This window comes from Quercus robur, chromosome 3 (genome assembly GCF_932294415.1).
Source record: "Quercus robur chromosome 3, dhQueRobu3.1, whole genome shotgun sequence".
Classification (NCBI taxonomy): Eukaryota; Viridiplantae; Streptophyta; class Magnoliopsida; order Fagales; family Fagaceae; genus Quercus; species Quercus robur.
In genome coordinates, this window is record NC_065536.1 from 61,069,690 (window position 1) to 61,088,141 (window position 18,452).

Here is an 18,452-nt window from a genome sequence, read left to right on the forward strand (position 1 = left end):
TAATACATTTTTCTTAATAAATAATGATGATTTAGGTAAACAAATAGTTGTGTGGGCACGTCTTGTCGGTTTTGGAGGGAACACGATTTTAAGACTCTATTTTTTCAAACTTCCCAAATTCTTTTCAAATTATCTCAAAACACATACAACTTTCCAAAATCTCCATTATCAATATGTTTTTCTTAATAAGGAAGATTTAGGGAAGCAAATAGTTGTGTGTGCGCCTTGGTAGCATTAGACAGAATTTGTTTTGAAGACTTTGTTTTGTTTTGAGACTTCCCTTATTTTCTCTAAACAATCTCAAAATACGCATAATTTATTAAAATAAAAATAAAAAAGTTTCATCTCCATTATCATTATGTTTTCCTTGATAAATAAGGAAGATTCATGTAAGCAAATAGTTGTGTGCGTGTGCGTTAGAGACTTAGAAGATATCCTGACTTGAAGACTATTTTGTTTGAAACTTTCCCTTCTTTTACTTTTTTTTAGTATTATTGTTTTCGATAATTTGAAACAACTTATTCTTGCTCTTGTTCATGTCAAATTAAGAAAACCATCATATATTTTTGTACATTGGTATCATTTCAAATGTTTTGTTTTGGTTTCTTGCATTAGAAAAAACACTAGTTAGGGCAGCACGTGCAAGGTATGTGCTAGCCATGGAAAAAAAAAAGGGTAGTGATTAGGATCAATTTTAAAGTTTATTTGTATCACAAAATAAAAATATAAATCATTTGATTTTTAAAATACATAGAGATTTACGTTAATCAAAAGAGATATTAATTTTAAAAATTTTGATAATTATGTTATAAAAAGTTAATCTCATTCGTATAAGACCGTGACGGATCCCAGTTCAATATTTTATTATTTTATTTTGACCTATAACTTACACCTCGATAGTTGTGAATATATTGTAATAACAACAATATGACACAACATTTTTAGTTGTGCTAGATCTCGGTATGATATTTTATTATTTTATTTTGACCCATAAGGAATTGACACATACGCCACAACATTTTCACAATATCTCTATATATACATTGTACTTAATTACAATGTAAATTTATATTGTAGACACAAAAAAATTGGCAAATTTTGTACACATTTATAAAATTTGTACAATATTTAACATTTTTTGTGCAAATGTGTATAATATTAACCACTTTTGTGTATTTACATTGTAAACTTGCATTGCAAGTACAAAGTAAACATATAAAGATCTTAAAAAAAAAAAAAAAAAAAAAAAAAAAAAAGTGCACCTCACTAATTGAATAAACCAAAAAAACACTATTCATAAACATTTGGCTCTTTTTATATAGTTAATAGAAATAGATATGTCAGCTTACATAAATATTTAAAAGGAAAAAAAAAACACAAACCGATAACTAGAAAAAAAAAAAAAAAAAAAAAAAAAAAACTTTAGACACTATAGAAATTAATGTTAAAATGTTGTGGACTCAGCGTTTTTTTAATTTGATATATAAAAAACTGAGATCTCGACAATTGTGAAAATATTGTGATAACAATAAGTGTTGTAACATTTTCTCAAAAAATTTATTTTTAGTTGTGTTTGGTCACAGTCTCATATTTTATTATTTTATTTCGACTTGTAAAAAAATGACACGTCAATAATTATGAAAATATTGTGAAATTTGTTGTGTTCGTATAACAATATATATATACCGGCTTACATAAATATCTAAAAAGGAAAGAAAAAAAAAGAAGCTTTAGGCATTGTAGCTATAGTGCCAGTTGAATAAAGCAAAAGCACTGCATAATAAGTGTTGTGACATTTTCTCAAAACATTTATTTTTAGTTGTGATTTGTTACAATCTCATATTTTATTGTTTTATTTCGACTTATAAGAAATTGACACGTCAATAATTGTAAAAATATTGTGAAATTTGTTGTGTCAGTATAACAATATATATACCAGCTTACATAAATATTTAAAAGAAAAAAAAAACACAAACCGATTATTGGGGGAAAAAAAAAAAACTTTAGGCACTGTATCTACAGTGCCAGTTAACTAAACCAAAAGCACTATAGCTACAGTGCATAAGGGCATTCGCGATAAAGTAAAAGCACTGCACAATAAGTGTTGTAACATTTTCTTAAAACATTTATTTTTAGTTACGGTTGGTCACAGTCTTATATTTTATTATTTTATTTCGACTTGTAAGAAATTGACAGTCAATAATTGTGAAATTTTTGTGTTAGTATAACAATATATATACCAACTTACATAAATATTTAAAAGAAGGAAAAAACACAAACCGATTACTAAAAAAAAAAAAAAACTTTAGGCACTGTAGCTATAGTGCCGCTACTCACGAAGCCAAAATGCACAGTGCAAAGCACCGTAGCGGCATAGCCGCTTTATATATATATATATATATATATATATATATATTTATAGCACATGGAAAAATGTGAACACGTGTTTAAGAGGGTTAATAAGTCTAATTATACGTCTAATGATATAAGAAATTTTACAACAATTTTTATCTGTATATATTAAGAGGATTCAGAAAATTAATTATTACTTTTTTTCCTTTCAAAAATACCCCTAAATTAATTAACCAATAACTTAAAAATGAGGTTAAAATAGTAAATTGGAAAAAGAAAGTTAGTTATCTTCTGTATATATTAAGATGATTTAGAAAGTTAGTTATTGATTTTTTTCCTTTCAAAAATACCCCTAAATTAATTAACCAACAACTTAAAAATGAGGTTAAAATAGTAAATTGGAAAAAGAAAGTTAGTTATTGTTTTTTTTACTGTCAAAAATACCCCTGCCTAAAACTTAAAAATGAGGTTAAAATAGTAAATTAACAAAAATAATAAATTCCTACTTTTACGTTGAAATGTCTTCCTGCTTCTAATAAACTCCTACTTCTACTCATTAACTCCTTACAAAATAGGATTACTTTTTTGTTAGTTTTAAAACTCCTCTAATCTACAAAACTCACCCCAAGTATTTTTTTTTTTTTTTTTTTTTGCTTCCTCACAGTGTATTTGTTTCTTTTGTCCTCCTTTTTTTCAATTTTTTAAAAAAATAATTTCATTACACCTTTAGGGTTTTTTTTTTTTTATTGGAAAAATTAGAAATCTCAAATTATAATAAATGTAAATTATTAATTTTTACCCAAAAAATAGAAGAACCTCTGAGCATACGCGTGCTGAGAAGCTAATATGTATTGAGGTGATAATTTATAATCAATGTACAATAAAAATATTGTTAATACTCATCTAAATAAAAATTATGTTATTTTTTTAGAGGAATAAAAATAAAAATACTAATTACAAACTGTTATGTTTTCACCCTACCCAACCATTGAACATGTAGTTTTGAACTACATCACCAAAAAAGAAAAAAAGAAAAAAAGTTAAAATATAAGTGCACCATCTAAATATAACTGAAAATTCATTTCAGGCTTCTTTCTTTTCTTTCAATTTATTTCTCTAAATTTCAAAGTTATACAATTCAAGCTTTATATTCAAAAAAATTGCTATAAATTATGTAGTTAACAAATGAAATATGATTTTTTTGAAGAAAAAAAATTTCTTACATAAAAAATCCATAAAATATTTTTATTAAATTTATTGATTTTTTTCATGTGAAAATAATATTTTTGAAGGATAATTTTTTAAAACAAAATTGAGCAAAATGCCTGAATTTAAATAATTTTGATTCTTAAAAAAATTCAATTAAACAAAAATAAAGTTATAGCATTAAAATGAATTTGGCATACAATTTTTATTTTAACCCAAAAAAATTCTGTAAAAATATTATTGAAAAAAAATTATTATCAATTTTTTTTTTTTTTGAAAAAGCAAGATCCAGGATCCAACTCCACCAGAAATTTGGCTGAAAACTGCTCACAAAAGTCACACCTCTTCCACGAACCCGCATAACAAAATCCGTTTTTTGCAACAACAAACTGACTCTCCTCTATCACTAAAAATCAATACTCTCTCTTCCAGTTTCAGTTACAAACCAAAAAACCAATGTATAAAAAAAAAAGAAATTATTATGTACTCACGCATTACCATAAATACTTATTCTTTTCTAATAAATTTATAATGGGACCTATCATTTATATGAGAGAAAAATACACATTTATGATATTTCAGGAGTACCTAATAATTTTCCTCTATGACCGTACCAAACGCGCATCACATTATTGTTTTTCCTGTTTTTGTAATCTGCTTAGCTGTTTCTTCACCCATTACGCCGTCGTTTCCACGCTCCCACCACCCACTATAAATATTCCCACTCTTTCTCTTTAATTTCGTCTCATTTTTTTTCTGATCCAATTCGATTCCCATTCTCAGCACCAAAAGCCTCAGAGTTTTCGGTTAGGGGTGAGCTTTTAATCTCTCTGCTATTTCTTAATTTCCTTGCTTATTTGAACTCTGAAATTTTTTGAATTTTATTTTTTTGAATTACTATTATTCGCAACATTACACAATTTTAATTTTTTTAATGAATATCTAAAAATTAGGTCTTTGTTATTGTCTTTTTAATTTCAGATTCATAGTTTTGATTTTTAAAAACACAGCATTGAAAGAAAATTCTAATTTTGTTTGTATTTAATGGATTTTTGTTCCTGGATTTTGAAAAGTATTTATGAATAATATAATTTTTCTACTGTCTTGACACTTGTTACTCAAAATAGTAAAATAATTTTTTAATCCGTAAAAATACTGTAGCAAAAACACTGTAGCCAAACGCAACACAAAACAAGCGCACACTAATGTAATTGTCATGGACTACTTCAGCGTTGAATTTTCTCAATATTTATTTATTTATTAATTCAATTATTTGCCGGCACAAGAGTCATGCTTTTCACGTTTGAATACTATTTTGTATTTGCATCTTTGATTTAAATCTTTTGGAAACATTCATAATCTTTCAGAACCTCACGCTACAACTTGACTTTCAATTGTTCTCATGCGAATATGTAAATTTTAGATAGTTTTTTCGGCGATTTTTTAGGCCAGAGATTAGAATACATACATAAACTGTTGAATTTTCATTGCTTAGTAGAATCAGTCTTTATCAGAAGCGTTTTTGCTATGTGGGTCTGTCTTATTGCATTGCTTTCTATTTAAGTAAAAATGTCTTCTTTCTTGTTGTTGCGGTGTGAATTGGTTCTTTTCATTTTTAATATTCTTGGTTTGTTAAGAATTTCATTCCCAGATAGATACTGCCCGGGTGATTTTTTTACATGATGACAGTTATAACTTGTTTGTTCTAACTATATATGTAGCTGTTTGATTGATTGTGAGTTTGATATCAGTTCCAACTATTTTTGTTCACAGTAAGCTCGCTCAATCGCATAAAAGTGTTTGTGTTCTTTATGTTGTTTTCTGATTCATATTGTTATCAAACTCAAACGCTGGAGTTTCAATTGGTTTTCTCATCCTGACCCAAGTTTTTAAATTGGCTTTTTAGAGATCACAAACATTTAGGTGACATTTGAAAGTTGAACCTTATGCCCTGTTTATATAATTTCTTTTCTGGGTTTTGTTTTTTAAGAATATATTTGTCATTTTCTTACTGTCTGGAAGCAAATTATGTCATTATTTCTTTTTAATGGGGGTATTCTATATAGTTGCAGTGAGAAACTATTGTTTATTTACAATTAAATTTATTTAGCACACAAAGATTTTTGTATTTCATTTATCATTCAAGGTTGTTGTTGTGTGATTATATTTTGTTTTGTCTATTTATTTAGTATACCTTGTTAAGTCTCTACCAATTTTGTTTGTGCACCTTTGATGGTTTCTGTGCTATGCAGAGTGAAAAATGGGCCAAGCTTTATGTTGTGTTCAAGTGGACCAGTCAACTGTAGCCATCAAAGAAACTTTTGGGAAGTTTGATGATGTGCTTGATCCCGGATGTCACTGCTTGCCTTGGGTTTTGGGACAGCAGATAGCTGGCCACCTCTCTTTGCGTGTGCAGCAGCTGGATGTTCGATGTGAAACGAAGACAAAGGTTTGTTGCGTATTTATTTTTGCCTTATTTACTTTTCTTTTTATTCTGGGAAATTTACCTGGAACATGCTTGTAAACTGTTGTATTCTATGAGAGCCACATGGTATCATTGGTCCTAGAGGGGTTTAATAGTGTGAAAAAAAGAATCATATACTTTGGAAATTATATGGGAAGTCAAAGTTGACATTTTAAATTTGCATTCACAATAATTTATCTGTTTTATAGCATTCAGAAAGAGTAAAACATTCACTTTGTCTGAGTATAAAGGTGTTTATTTCTTTTCTGGGTTTGAAGTGAAGAATCCGAAACTGATTTGAAAGTATTAGTATCATACAGATTTGCAAGAAATGTTTGATTTCTAATGCGTTTTGCTTAATTCTGCAGAATTGATTGGGAACTTATCTTTTTTTGAGTTAAAAGCAAGAATATTTTAGGCTACAGCACTATCATCTTGTTCTAAACTATTTTATATGCTGAAAGCATGATCCTTCTGCGGCTTCTGATCTATAATTCATTTTCAGGATAATGTGTTTGTTACTGTTGTTGCTTCTATTCAATACCGGGCCTTGGCAGACAAAGCTTCTGATGCTTTCTACAAACTCAGCAACACCAGAGCACAAATCCAATCCTATGTCTTTGATGGTATGGATGTGTAACTTGACCTTGAAAGTCACCATGTTTGTCATAATAATGAAATTAAAAGAGTCATGATCTTTACTGATTTGTCCCATGGATCCATATTTTTTAGGAAAAAAATAAATTCTGAAAATTCTGGGTTTTTTAACTTGATATTGGCTTTTTTAAGTTTTTGCTGAGAAATTGAGGACTTCTTTTCTAGCTTGACATTGATATTTTGAAGTTTATGCTAAAAGAATTGAAATGTATATTCTTAGTGAAACAGCTATATTGGATAATTGTTTAATGTTGTAATGTTCTTTATGATTTGCTTAAAGAATCATGGTTAACTATGTACATGATATGCTTTCTTGGACTTGGAAAAGTGCTTATTTTAACAATAATGTTCATGTGGAGAGGACCATTGAGGTAATGTATCTTGATATGAATATTATGATGACAAATGGCTCAGAGTGAAGTAGTGACAGAAAAAGAGAGAAGTTCTTATAGCATTGTTATGAAATTTAGCTTAAAATAATGTCTTTGAGGTTGGGGAAATTTTCAGTCACTATCCAATCCATGCATATACTTGTTATGTCATAATTTCCATTGGAGACAATTTTATCTGTTTGTACATCGTTTGGAGAAACTAACAGGCTTATGTCTCCATTCTTCTAGTTATTAGAGCTAGTGTTCCGAAGTTGGAGCTGGATTCTGTTTTTGAACAAAAGAATGAGATCGCGAAAGCTGTGGAAGAGGAACTTGAAAAGGTATTTCTCTGTCTGCTAATCTAGTTTAGTATTAGTCAATTTACAAGCTAAATCTGTTTCTTTTTAATATCTTTGAATTTTACATGCATAGGCCATGTCTGCTTATGGATTTGAGATTGTTCAAACTCTCATTGTGGACATTGAACCTGATGAACATGTGAAGAGAGCTATGAACGAGATAAATGCTGGTAAGTGTTCATTTTGAATTGAATATTGTTTCTCTCTCTCCGTGTGTGGATAAGTTTGGCTTCTTTTTCCCTGAATACTAATTAACCTGTCATTGACCTTCTACATGTGATGAACAGCTGCAAGAATGAGGGTGGCAGCTAATGACAAGGCTGAAGCAGAAAAAATCCTGCAAATCAAACGTGCCGAGGGAGACGCCGAATCTAAATATCTGGCTGGGCTTGGTATAGCCCGCCAGCGTCAAGCCATTGTAGATGGGCTGAGGGACAGCGTGCTTGCTTTTTCTGTGAATGTACCTGGGACTACATCAAAGGATGTCATGGACATGGTTCTGGTTACTCAATATTTCGACACAATGAAAGAAATCGGTGCATCTTCAAAGTCCAACTCTGTTTTCATCCCACACGGACCAGGAGCTGTGAGAGACATTGCTTCTCAGATTAGGGATGGCCTCCTTCAAGGAAATACCGTTCAGAATTAGTGCCAAAGTCCAACTCTGTTTTCATCCCACATGGAGCTGGAGCTGCGAGAGACATTGCTTCACAGATTAGGGATGGCCTCCTTCAAGGAAATACCAGTCAGAATTAGTGACTTTTATTGCAGCATATATGTTTCATGAGTGGCTTTTCAATGGAATACTTGTGTCTTTTATTCTTCTTCTTTTCTACTTTCGTAAGTATTACATGAGTAAAGCTAGGAGTTAGGGAGTGTCTTGCAAGTTGCAACTAAGTGGTGTGGCGTGTATAGATGGTCTTGAACTCTGCCATAGTGTGATCAATATTCTTTATAGTAAAAACGATATTGGTTTGTGTAAATTTGTGGTATCCTCTGGTTTTATGCTATTTTGTAAATGTTGTCTGCATTTTGTGAATGGTTCCCTTTGATGGGTTTGCTTTGAGAACAGACCAAAATTTGCAGTAATAATGGTTCTTGTGTCATGATTTAAGTTTGTCTTTCTTGCTTGATTTGAAGGGGGAAAAAAATCCAGCTGTTGTTGGGGCTTTATGGTCATGAATGAGCATAAAGCTCAGAATGTAGATGATCATTGAAAAATTGAAGTCTTATCCATTGGAAGAGAGACGACAGAGAACCAGTTTGGGCTGTCTATACTTTTAATTGTAAGAACAAAATTAATCATTGCAGAAGGAAAATGGCATAAGTTGCAAAATGACTACGCATGTTGGCTGATTCATCAGTTAATAAGAAAGTAAATAACATATATAAAAAGAGAAGTTATTCCATTATCCCTAAATAGAAAAAGGGAACTTAAAAATACCGTTGAGCACTATTCCTAATTTCAATGAAGAAATCACTCTTAAACGTCTAAAGACTGAACTAATGTAGAGCACAGAGAGAAGAAAAACTAAATATGAGAAAAAGTGGGATATTTTTTTAAGACTCGTTGTCCATAGGCAGAGATGGAATCAAACCAAAACGAAAATCTTCATAAACAATTTGAATTCGTTTCGGTTTAAAATGACACAAAATAAGGCATATTTTGTTTTTCTTTTCTGTGTTTTTTTTTTTTTTTGGGTAGAATAAGGCATATTTTGTTATGCTTATACAAAAATAGAAAGATCTTGGATTCATAAATAGGTGAAGAACATTAAAATAATATGGTTAAATTATTAAATTTATAATTATTTGTGCCTTTTCATTTCCGATTTTTGGACCAAAAAATCACTATAGGGTTTTGACAACAGGAAATTTTGCGTTTAATAGAATTTCAATATCATATGTTTTGGGCTCATGAAATGTGTTCTTCACATTTTCTCATTGCCTCTCAAAGTTACAGTTGCACAACGCCACTTCTTCAAAAAGTACAAAATGTGCAACTCCACTTTTTCAAAAAGTACAAAACGTAAAAGTTGAACAAATTTGGCTCTTAATAATTTAAGTAAATTGATTATCATGAGATAATCAATTATCTCATGATAATTGATTATGCTAGTAAAGTAGGCTTAATAGATTATATGGCTCAATGATGGTAATAGGAAGTAATTCTTAGATATTCTTGGAGCACGGCGAATGGCGCTTCCTCCTCTCACATTCATGGTAAGGTCTACTTATTTAATTTATGATGGGGTCTATCATAAATGTGAGAGAAGAAAACATCATTGAAAAACAAAATGGAAAGGTCGTGGGCTCACAAACATGAGAAATTATAAGGTTCTCATGGTGGATAAATGATGTGGTCCACTATTTCACTAAAAGACTCCTATTTATTTAAAATTGTTGAGTTAAAAAAAAATTTTAAACAAAAATTAATTACTGACTCAGCAATTTTAAACAACTAGAAATCTTTTAGTGGAATGGTGGACAAGTGATATGATCCACTAGAAGATTATATAATTTCTCCACAAACAGGTGAAGAGCGTTCAAATAATATGGTTAAATTATTAAATTTATAATTATTTGTGCATTTTCATTTCCAATTTTTGGACCCAAAAAGTCACTATAGCGTTTTGTCAACGGGAAATTTTGCATTTAATAGAATTTCAATATCATATGTTTTGGGCTCATGAAATGTGTTCTTCACATTTTCTCATTGCCTCTCAAAGTTACAGTTGCACAACGCCACTTCTTCAAAATGTGCAACTCCATTTTTTCAAAAAGTACAGAACATAAAAGTTGAACCAATTTGGCTCTTAATAATTTAAATAAATTGATTATCGTGAGATAATTGATTATACTAGTAAAGTATGCTTAATAGATTATATGACTCAATGATAATAATAAGAAATAATTCTTAAGTATACCCAGAACATAGAAAATGGTGCTTCCTCCTCTCACATTCATGATAAAGTCCACTTATTAAATTCATGATGAAATCCACTATAAATGTAAGAGGAAAAAGCATCATTTCTTAAGAATTTTCCAGTAATAGGAGCCTAGCTTTATCATGCTCCATTTTTTATTTTTGGCTCTTTATAATATGAGATTGGGAATTTTAAGACAAATTTGGCATCCTGTTTTTCCATAGGTGAAATCGGTTCGTGCTTTATAGTTTATAGGCTACTAATAGTTTTGGCAAGCAGGTTAAATCATTCTTATCACTCATTTTTTAAAATGTATATAGCACACTCGTGCTTCATTTCATCTGAGGGCCCAGGACCTCACTCTCATATGCCATCAAGCTCCTAGTAGCACCAGCCTAATTATAATGTCATATTATAGCGTTGCTTGCCAATGCCAGGTTCAAGTGGATTCCCATTTCTGATTATTCAACCTGTACAGGAGAGGAAAAAGTTTGCAAATACATCATTCAAAATAACAGAATGAAATTGGGGGACACCATCATGCACAACCAAATATTCTCCAGAGTTCACCTCTAATAAGCTCTGGCTTCATCTCCTTATGCCTTTAATATATACCAAAGTCTAAACAGCAGTTGTTTCCTATGTGTAACAGTCAAGTTCCGTATATGCTATTATATAGTTAGCCAACAATTTTTGAAGCTTCTTCGGTACTAAGAAAGGAGCTCATTTGTTTCAGAATGATTAGGACCCAATTCCATATGCACAAGAGCCTGTTACATTTGAAGGAGACAGAATACCGCGGCAGCAGGAGTATGCATCACATAGCAAAATACTACAATTTCTCTGCGTAATGAGATTGGAAGAATAATGAATAACAACAGAAATTTGGAGTGCGAGAAACAGCATTCATCGAGTGAAAAAAAACTCCATATAACTGTTTCCTCAAAGAATACCTTCCATAAACATTTGAATGGATAAGAATTCGAAATGAAAATTGACATTGGTTCGTGCCACCAGCTAAAATTATTTTTTACAACCCTTGACCACCAAAATATGCAGAAACCAATAGCACAGCATCAAAAGATCGAAATTAATTGGATCAAAAAGAGTCATTCATCTACCTTATTACCCTCCACCACAACGAAACAAGTCCATCTTTCCACTCACACCAAGGGTAGTTAATTAGCTCAAGGCTTAAGCGCCAAGGCCAGCCCGATCTTTGCACTCTTTTCAATTGCCCTGGTATCCACCTCTCCTGAGATGGTGAACAAGGATTTTGGGCGCCACTCATGCTGGATGAGAGCACTGGCCCTACCATAGTTGTTCACTCTGGCCTTCACCGAGGTTAAGGGGTCAAGTGCATGCTGTGTGCCAATTGTGAGAGTGTTTTCATTGCTTGAAAAGCTATGTGACAGCTCCGCACCGACAGCTGTGCTGGTCAATGGGCTTACTATGTGGTAGTATGAAGCATTAAGGGTGTCACCTTTATCATTCCTATATTCATCATCATCGACTCATTAGTCAGGGAACACATATCAACCAATACATGCAAGAAGTAGATAACACTCAATTATAACTCAAAAAGGCAATATTGTTGCGTAAAGAGTAAATGAAACCCTTTAAAGATATACTCACACTGTCAGGGAAGCAATGAGGTCAGATTGGGTGTAACTCAACCCAGCATTCAACTTGTTGAAGTTCCCAGAGGCAGTGTCAAATGCAAGATCAGTCCCAAGGGAAACAACATTGTTTCCAATGACACCAGAAAAGTTCACAATTGGATTGGCAGTCAATCCAATGCTGGTGCTAATTCCAGCATATTCATGCTGGTATTGGAGTTCTACCTGTCATCAATATCACCAATAACTAGGATCAAAATGCACCAATATAATTCTATCTCTAGCACAAGTCGTGCTCATCAATGAAGCAAAGTTCACACAAGTGAATCTAGAAATTAACTTATTAGGCAGGACAAATACAAATGTTTTTCTTACCTTACCAGACCTCTGATCAGGAACAATAAAGCTAAAGATAGTCTTGAGTCCAGGTGCAGGTTCATCAACAGTAACCGTTGTGAGAAGCTACAAATTCACATAAAATCGTCAGAAACAATTATTTTGCATTGAAGCAATGGTCATTGTCAGTCAATCAATTAAAAATCAATAGGACTGGATATATCGGTTATCAAGTAAACTTCTTAACATCAAACCAAATCATGTATAATAAATAATAAACCTGTTCATATCTTTGGTCCTTGAGTAGTATCTAACAATTAAAAATCACAAACAGAATGAAGCATAGTATGCTGCTGAGAACCATACAACAGTAATTTCACATATTTCACATTTATATTTAGATATAGCATCAACGCATAAGGAGCAATATAATTGTAGTTTCAATTATCAAAATCTTGAAAACCACTTGATTCTTTATCCAGGAGCAATGCAAAACCAAATGTTTGGATATGTCGCTTCAGGTCTAACATTCAATACATGCAAGATCAGATAGCATAGTTTAAAAGGATAAACTTCTTGAAAATTGGAGGGCAAATAATGAAGAAATTCCAAAGCAGCTCTAATACTTACATTAGAGTTGGTATCGACTTTAATGTCAGTCGTGATGTTCTTGTTCTTCAGCTGAGTGCTCACATCGGCCAAAAACAGCTCACCTTTCTTAATTCCAGTTGAAGTGATTGCCTGAGAAACATGACAAATAGAATGGTCAGAACATTAAAAAGAATAACATAAGCAAAATGTATGGAAGCATATAAGCAAATCAACAAAAACAATTTCTTAGTGTGAATCTGAATTGTGATTCCATACCAATACAAATTTTCAGAAACATACAAGATAAAAAAAACATGTGACTGATCCAAATTAATCTGTCAAGGATCCATAGCCAACCCCACAAATTTGGGACTATGATAGAAACGTTATATCAAAAACCCGGATCAATTATTCATATTTTGACAAGAAAACAGCACATGCTGACCAACCACAATTTATTGAAAACTGAAAATAATAGTAATAAGAACCTAAAGTAGCCTATTTAAATGCGGCTTTTACAACAAAGTTTTGATCATCCCCAAAACGACACAGATGCACATACAATTATCAAATTCAAGAGCACTAGGCTAATCAAAATGAACCAGATTTGAATAATACACTGTATCATTTGGTAAGTAGTTCAAAAATTAGGCTGGCCGCTGTACTAGTGTAAAGGCAACTAGTGCTTCAAGCTAAACTATGATGTTCTTGACATATGTGTGTGTATTTTTATTTATTTATTTATTTATGGCATGGAACCTCTGACAGACCTACAGCTCTGTTTGGTTAATAGGAAAAAGAAGGAAAATATATAAACCACGATTCTAGATCTTAAAAATATTCAAAATCAAGCAACAACTTTCTCACTAAGCTAAGCCACCGAAAACTACTCGGTTTTTTAGTCAAACGAGATTTCCTTAACTTAAGAGAATAAGTAAATAATAAAATAAAATACGATACTCGATTTTTTTTTCTTTGTCCTATCGTTACCTCCAATTTTCTCGGCAACCAAACAGGATTTTAAAAAATTAAAAATCAAAACAAAAGGCATAGCGTGGCTTCATAAAGCTTCATAAAGTCAATATTTAATAACCAAAAAAGTACAAAAAAAAAAATCAAAAACAAAGAAAAAAACTCACAACTCCCGTGGAAGTGTAGGTAGTGACGGTGAACTTGTGGTCGCTCTGATAATCTTTGTAGAGAAGATCTGAAAATTCAAAAAAAAAAAAAAAAAAAAAAAAAGGTCAGTCACCGAGAAAATAATAAATAGAAAAAAAAATAAAAACAAAATTTTTTTAGTTTGAATCGATTTGACCTCTGGCTTTCTTGCCGATATCGGAGTAAAGACCTGGACCTTTCACCATGATTTTCCCGAGAAAATTTGAGAAAGAAAATGAGAGAGAAAGAGAGAGAGAGGGTTTGGTAGAGACTGTTTGGTTATTCAGAGACAGAGAGAGAGAGAGAGAGAGAGAGTGTAAGTGTGAGAGAAGAAAAAATAAAAAAGGAAATGAGGTGTGGACTGGTCTGGTAATATTGATTAATACCAAGGTGTTTTTGGTCTTTTCGGATTGAGTGGTTGGATCTGGACCGTCGGATTATGCGTCGGGTGGATATTCGCTTCGCTGGCCGTTGATTTAAAAAATAAATAAAAAGGAAAGTGAGTGTGTGTGAGAGAAGCTAAGAGAGCGCCGGTGCGATCCTCTAGTTCTGTACTGGCCTTGAGAATCGGGATAGAGGGTGTCTTTGGCATATTCGCTTCCTTGGTTCTGTTTTTCAAAAATGACGTGGTGCACTACCGATTACATATATACTTTTTTTTTTTTTTAGAATATATATACTTGTTTTTGTTTCTCTGTTTTTGGTACTAATTAAATTTTGAGAAATACCAAAAAGTCTTGGCATTTACGTATTGCAATTAATTTCTTTTTCTTTTTCTTTTTCTTTTTTTCCTTTAACTTGGGTATTTATCAAAGTTAATGACTTATAATTACAAATTAGAAAATCAATTTGATTTTGATCCAAAGTTTAGGGAATATTTTTGCATTATATCCATATATAAAAGAAAGGCTAGCTTTAAGCCAAAGGCACCAAAAGGGAATAATTGACTTTTAATTAAAGTATAGTTTTTGTTCTTATAATTTGAATTGTGTTTATTTGGTTATTTCCGTTTCAATTTTTTTTTTTTGACCCTTTATGTTTAATTATATTTTTATATTGGTCATGCTGTCAATTTTTGTTAGTAATTTGTTGATTTTTAAGTACCTTTCATATTTAACTATTATATGAAATACTAACTTTAAAAATGTGAAATGTAAGAATTTCATGATTGTAGACTAAAAAACATATTATGGATAGTTAGGTTACTAGCAAAAATGGACTATAAAGTCAATATGGAAACGAAATCAAATATGAAGAGTCAAAATGAAAATTTTAAAACTTGGAAAAAAAAAAGTGGCTCATGAAACCAAATCAGTGTAGCTACAGTAATTTAACGCATTCGCGCTTTTATATATAGTAGCTACAGTGCCAGTTAACTAAACCAAAAGCACTGTAGCTACCGTGCATACACGCATTCGCGATAAAGCAAAAGTACTATACAATAAGTGTTGTAACATTTTCTCAAAATATTTATTTTTAATTGTGGTTAGTCATAGTCTCATATTTTATTATTTTATTTCGACTTGTAAGAAATTGATACGTCAATAATTGTGAAAATATTGTGAAATTTGTTGTAGCAGTATAACAATATATATACCAGTTTACATAAATATTTAAAAGGAAAAAAAAAACACAAACTGATTACTGGAAAAAAAAAAAAAAAAAAAAAAAAAAAAAACTTTAGGCACTGTAGCTATAGTGCCGGTCAATAATTGTGAAAAATATTGTGAAATTTGTTGCGTTAGTATAACAATATATATATCAGCTTACATAAATATAAATATTTAAAAGGGAAAAAAAAAACTTTAGGCACTGTAGCTATATTGTCGGTAACTAAACCAAAAGCACTGTTGTAACTACAGTGCTACAGTGCATGCCCTTTGTTGTGTCAGTATAACAATATATATACCAGCTTACATAAATATTTAAAAAAAAAAACACACACACGCACAAACCGATTACTGGGAAAAAAAAAAAACTTTAAGCACTGTAAATACAGTTCCGGTCAATAATTGTGAAAATATTGTGAAATTTGTTGCGTCAGCATAACAATATATGTACCAGCTTACATAAATATTAGAAAAAAAAAAAAAAAAACGTTAGGGTCGGCAGCTACAGTACCGATTAACTAAACCAAAAACACTGTATATAAAGAAGAAGGAAAAGACAAAAAAAAAAACAAAAACAAACAAACGAAAAAAAAAAAAAAAAAAAAAAGTTTTCGCTACCGTGCTTACACAATGCAAACACACTAAGTGCATGGTACCGAAGCACTGTAGCGGCATAGCTGCTTTTTATATAGTTAATAGAAACTCTTCATTTTTTTTTTTTTTTCATATTATTTTTCTCTCTCTACGGATATCAAATTTTTGTCCTCTCCCACGCCCTTCTCCAATTTTTTTACTCTCTCACATCTCACAAATTAACAAATCTACTAACCATTTCCAATTTTAACATTGTCTACAGTGATTTTTGGTTTATTCAATTGGGTGAGGCAAAGCTCAATTGGGTGAGGCAAAGCTCACCGTTTTGCTTGAACTGACCCCCCTTTTTTTTTCTTCATAGTACGCCAAGTTTTGGTTCGTGCTCTTTTTGTTTTTTTTCTTTTAAATATTTATATGTGTCGACACAATATTGCTATATTGACTCAAAATATTATTACAATATTTTCACAATTATTGAGGAGTAAATTTTTTATATCTCAAAATAAAATAATAAAATATGAGATTGAGACCAACTACAACTAAAAATAAATGTATTGTGAAAATATTATAATATCTTGTTGTTGTCACAATATTTTTACAATTGCTGATATCTCAGTTCCTTATAAATAAAGAAAAATGCTAAGTTCACAACATTTTCACGATAATTTTATAACAAATTCTAAGTGGTAAGATATTATTGATGGATAAAAAAGTGATATCAATAATGGGCCAAGTTTAAAACCGATAACAATTTGTCATCGAAAATTTGTTGTGAAAATGTTATGGAAGTAACATTTCTCTAAAATAAAATAATAAAATATCATATCGGGGCTTACCATAGCTGAAAATAATGGTATTGTGAAAATATTATGACATTTTATTATATTCCTAGACTTCTTTTTTATTTTAGTCAATTTGGGTGAGTCAAAATTCATTATTTCACGCACAGTTTTTTTATGTTGGTTTTTTGTTTTTTGTTTTTAATACAAAATTTAAAGTGGTCGTTCCAATTTAAAACTAGTAGCAATTTGCCACTTAAGCTTTGTTGTAAAATTATTGTGGACGTAAAAAATAAAATATCAGACTGAGACCTACCACAACTGGAAATAAAAGATATTGTGAAAATGCTGTGATATTTTGTTATGTTCTTAGGCTTCTTTTTTGGTTTAGTAAAATTTGGTGAGCCAAAATTCATTGTTTCAGGAACAATTTTCTTCAATTGGCTTTTTGTTTATTTTTTTCAATGAACAATTTAAAACCAATAACAATTTACCACCTAAAGTTTGTTGTGAAAATGTTGTAAACATAGCATTATTTTAAAATAAAATAATAAAATATTAGACTAGGACCCACCATAGCTAAAAATAAAGGTATTGTAAAAATATCATGAAATTTTGTTGTGTTGTTAGACTTTTTTTTTTTTTTTGGGATTAGTCAATTTGTTAAGTCAAAATTCATTGTTTTATGCACAGTTTTCATGGGCTAACTTTTTTTTAACACGTTGTTTAATGTTAAAAAAAACACACACACACACACAACAACAACAACAAAAATAATAATAATAAAAGAAAGGCAAAAAAGCACTTTCACCCTTTATGTTTGGGGTAGTTTCATTCCTTCCCTAACTAAAGTTGAAAATTTTCCTCCTTTATATTTTGTAAAGTAGCATGTACCCCTACTATTACACTCTTAGATAAACTCTAATGAAACTTTATGATTTCTAGAATATTCTACTGTGCAATGTCTAATTAAATTACATTCCATTAAATTTTAATGTCCCAAAAATTTTCTTTATGTATTTTGAATTTTATGTCGTAGTCATGCCTAAAAAGTGAGAATTGTGATATATGATGTTCTATTTGTTACCTTGAAAACACTAATTTATAAAATTTAAATCTTCTATGCTTATAATTTTATCTAATGAAAAATTTGATAGCATATATCTTTTGTTATCTTGTTCTTTTTTAATTGCTTAGAAGGGTTTTTCATATTAAAAATTAAGTAAGTTAAACATAATAGTTATGCTCATAAAATAAGAAAATAAAGATAGAAGTATGCATGGATAACAAAATCTTCATTGTAGATGATTGCAACTATTTCATTTGATTAAGAGTTTTAATTGTAGCATATATTATCATTTATTGCGAAATTTTATATATTGTGACAATTTCTTATCAAAATTTCGTTATTTATTGTTGAAAGATAATG

The 18,452-nt window shown here is 30.6% G+C and overlaps 2 protein-coding genes across 6 annotated transcripts; one reads left to right on the plus strand and one right to left on the minus strand.

Moving 5' to 3' along the window:
• The first annotated feature begins 4,209 nt into the window (after nucleotides 1-4,209).
• On the plus strand, nucleotides 4,210-8,392 carry LOC126718719 (hypersensitive-induced response protein 1-like). 5 transcript variants are annotated; one of them, XM_050421038.1, is made up of 6 exons: nucleotides 4,210-4,371; nucleotides 5,811-6,007; nucleotides 6,528-6,648; nucleotides 7,300-7,391; nucleotides 7,483-7,579; nucleotides 7,697-8,392. In XM_050421038.1, the coding sequence occupies exons 2-6, from the start codon at nucleotides 5,819-5,821 to the stop codon at nucleotides 8,056-8,058; spliced, it is 861 nt and encodes a 286-aa protein (XP_050276995.1). In that variant the 5' UTR covers nucleotides 4,210-4,371; nucleotides 5,811-5,818; the 3' UTR covers nucleotides 8,059-8,392. The 5 variants fall into 5 exon arrangements, with proteins under 5 accessions (XP_050276995.1, XP_050276996.1, XP_050276997.1 ...); XM_050421039.1 differs by lacking the exon at nucleotides 4,210-4,371 and adding an exon at nucleotides 4,827-4,970; XM_050421040.1 differs by lacking the exon at nucleotides 4,210-4,371 and adding an exon at nucleotides 4,939-5,091.
• Nucleotides 8,393-11,220: 2,828 nt separating this feature from the next.
• LOC126718720 (mitochondrial outer membrane protein porin of 36 kDa) lies at nucleotides 11,221-14,366 on the minus strand. The gene is made up of 6 exons (XM_050421043.1): nucleotides 14,198-14,366; nucleotides 14,022-14,089; nucleotides 12,922-13,032; nucleotides 12,331-12,417; nucleotides 11,972-12,180; nucleotides 11,221-11,830 (listed from the first exon to the last, which is right to left on the minus strand). The coding sequence occupies exons 1-6, from the start codon at nucleotides 14,244-14,246 to the stop codon at nucleotides 11,524-11,526; spliced, it is 831 nt and encodes a 276-aa protein (XP_050277000.1). The 5' UTR covers nucleotides 14,247-14,366; the 3' UTR covers nucleotides 11,221-11,523.
• Nucleotides 14,367-18,452: the final 4,086 nt, after the last annotated feature.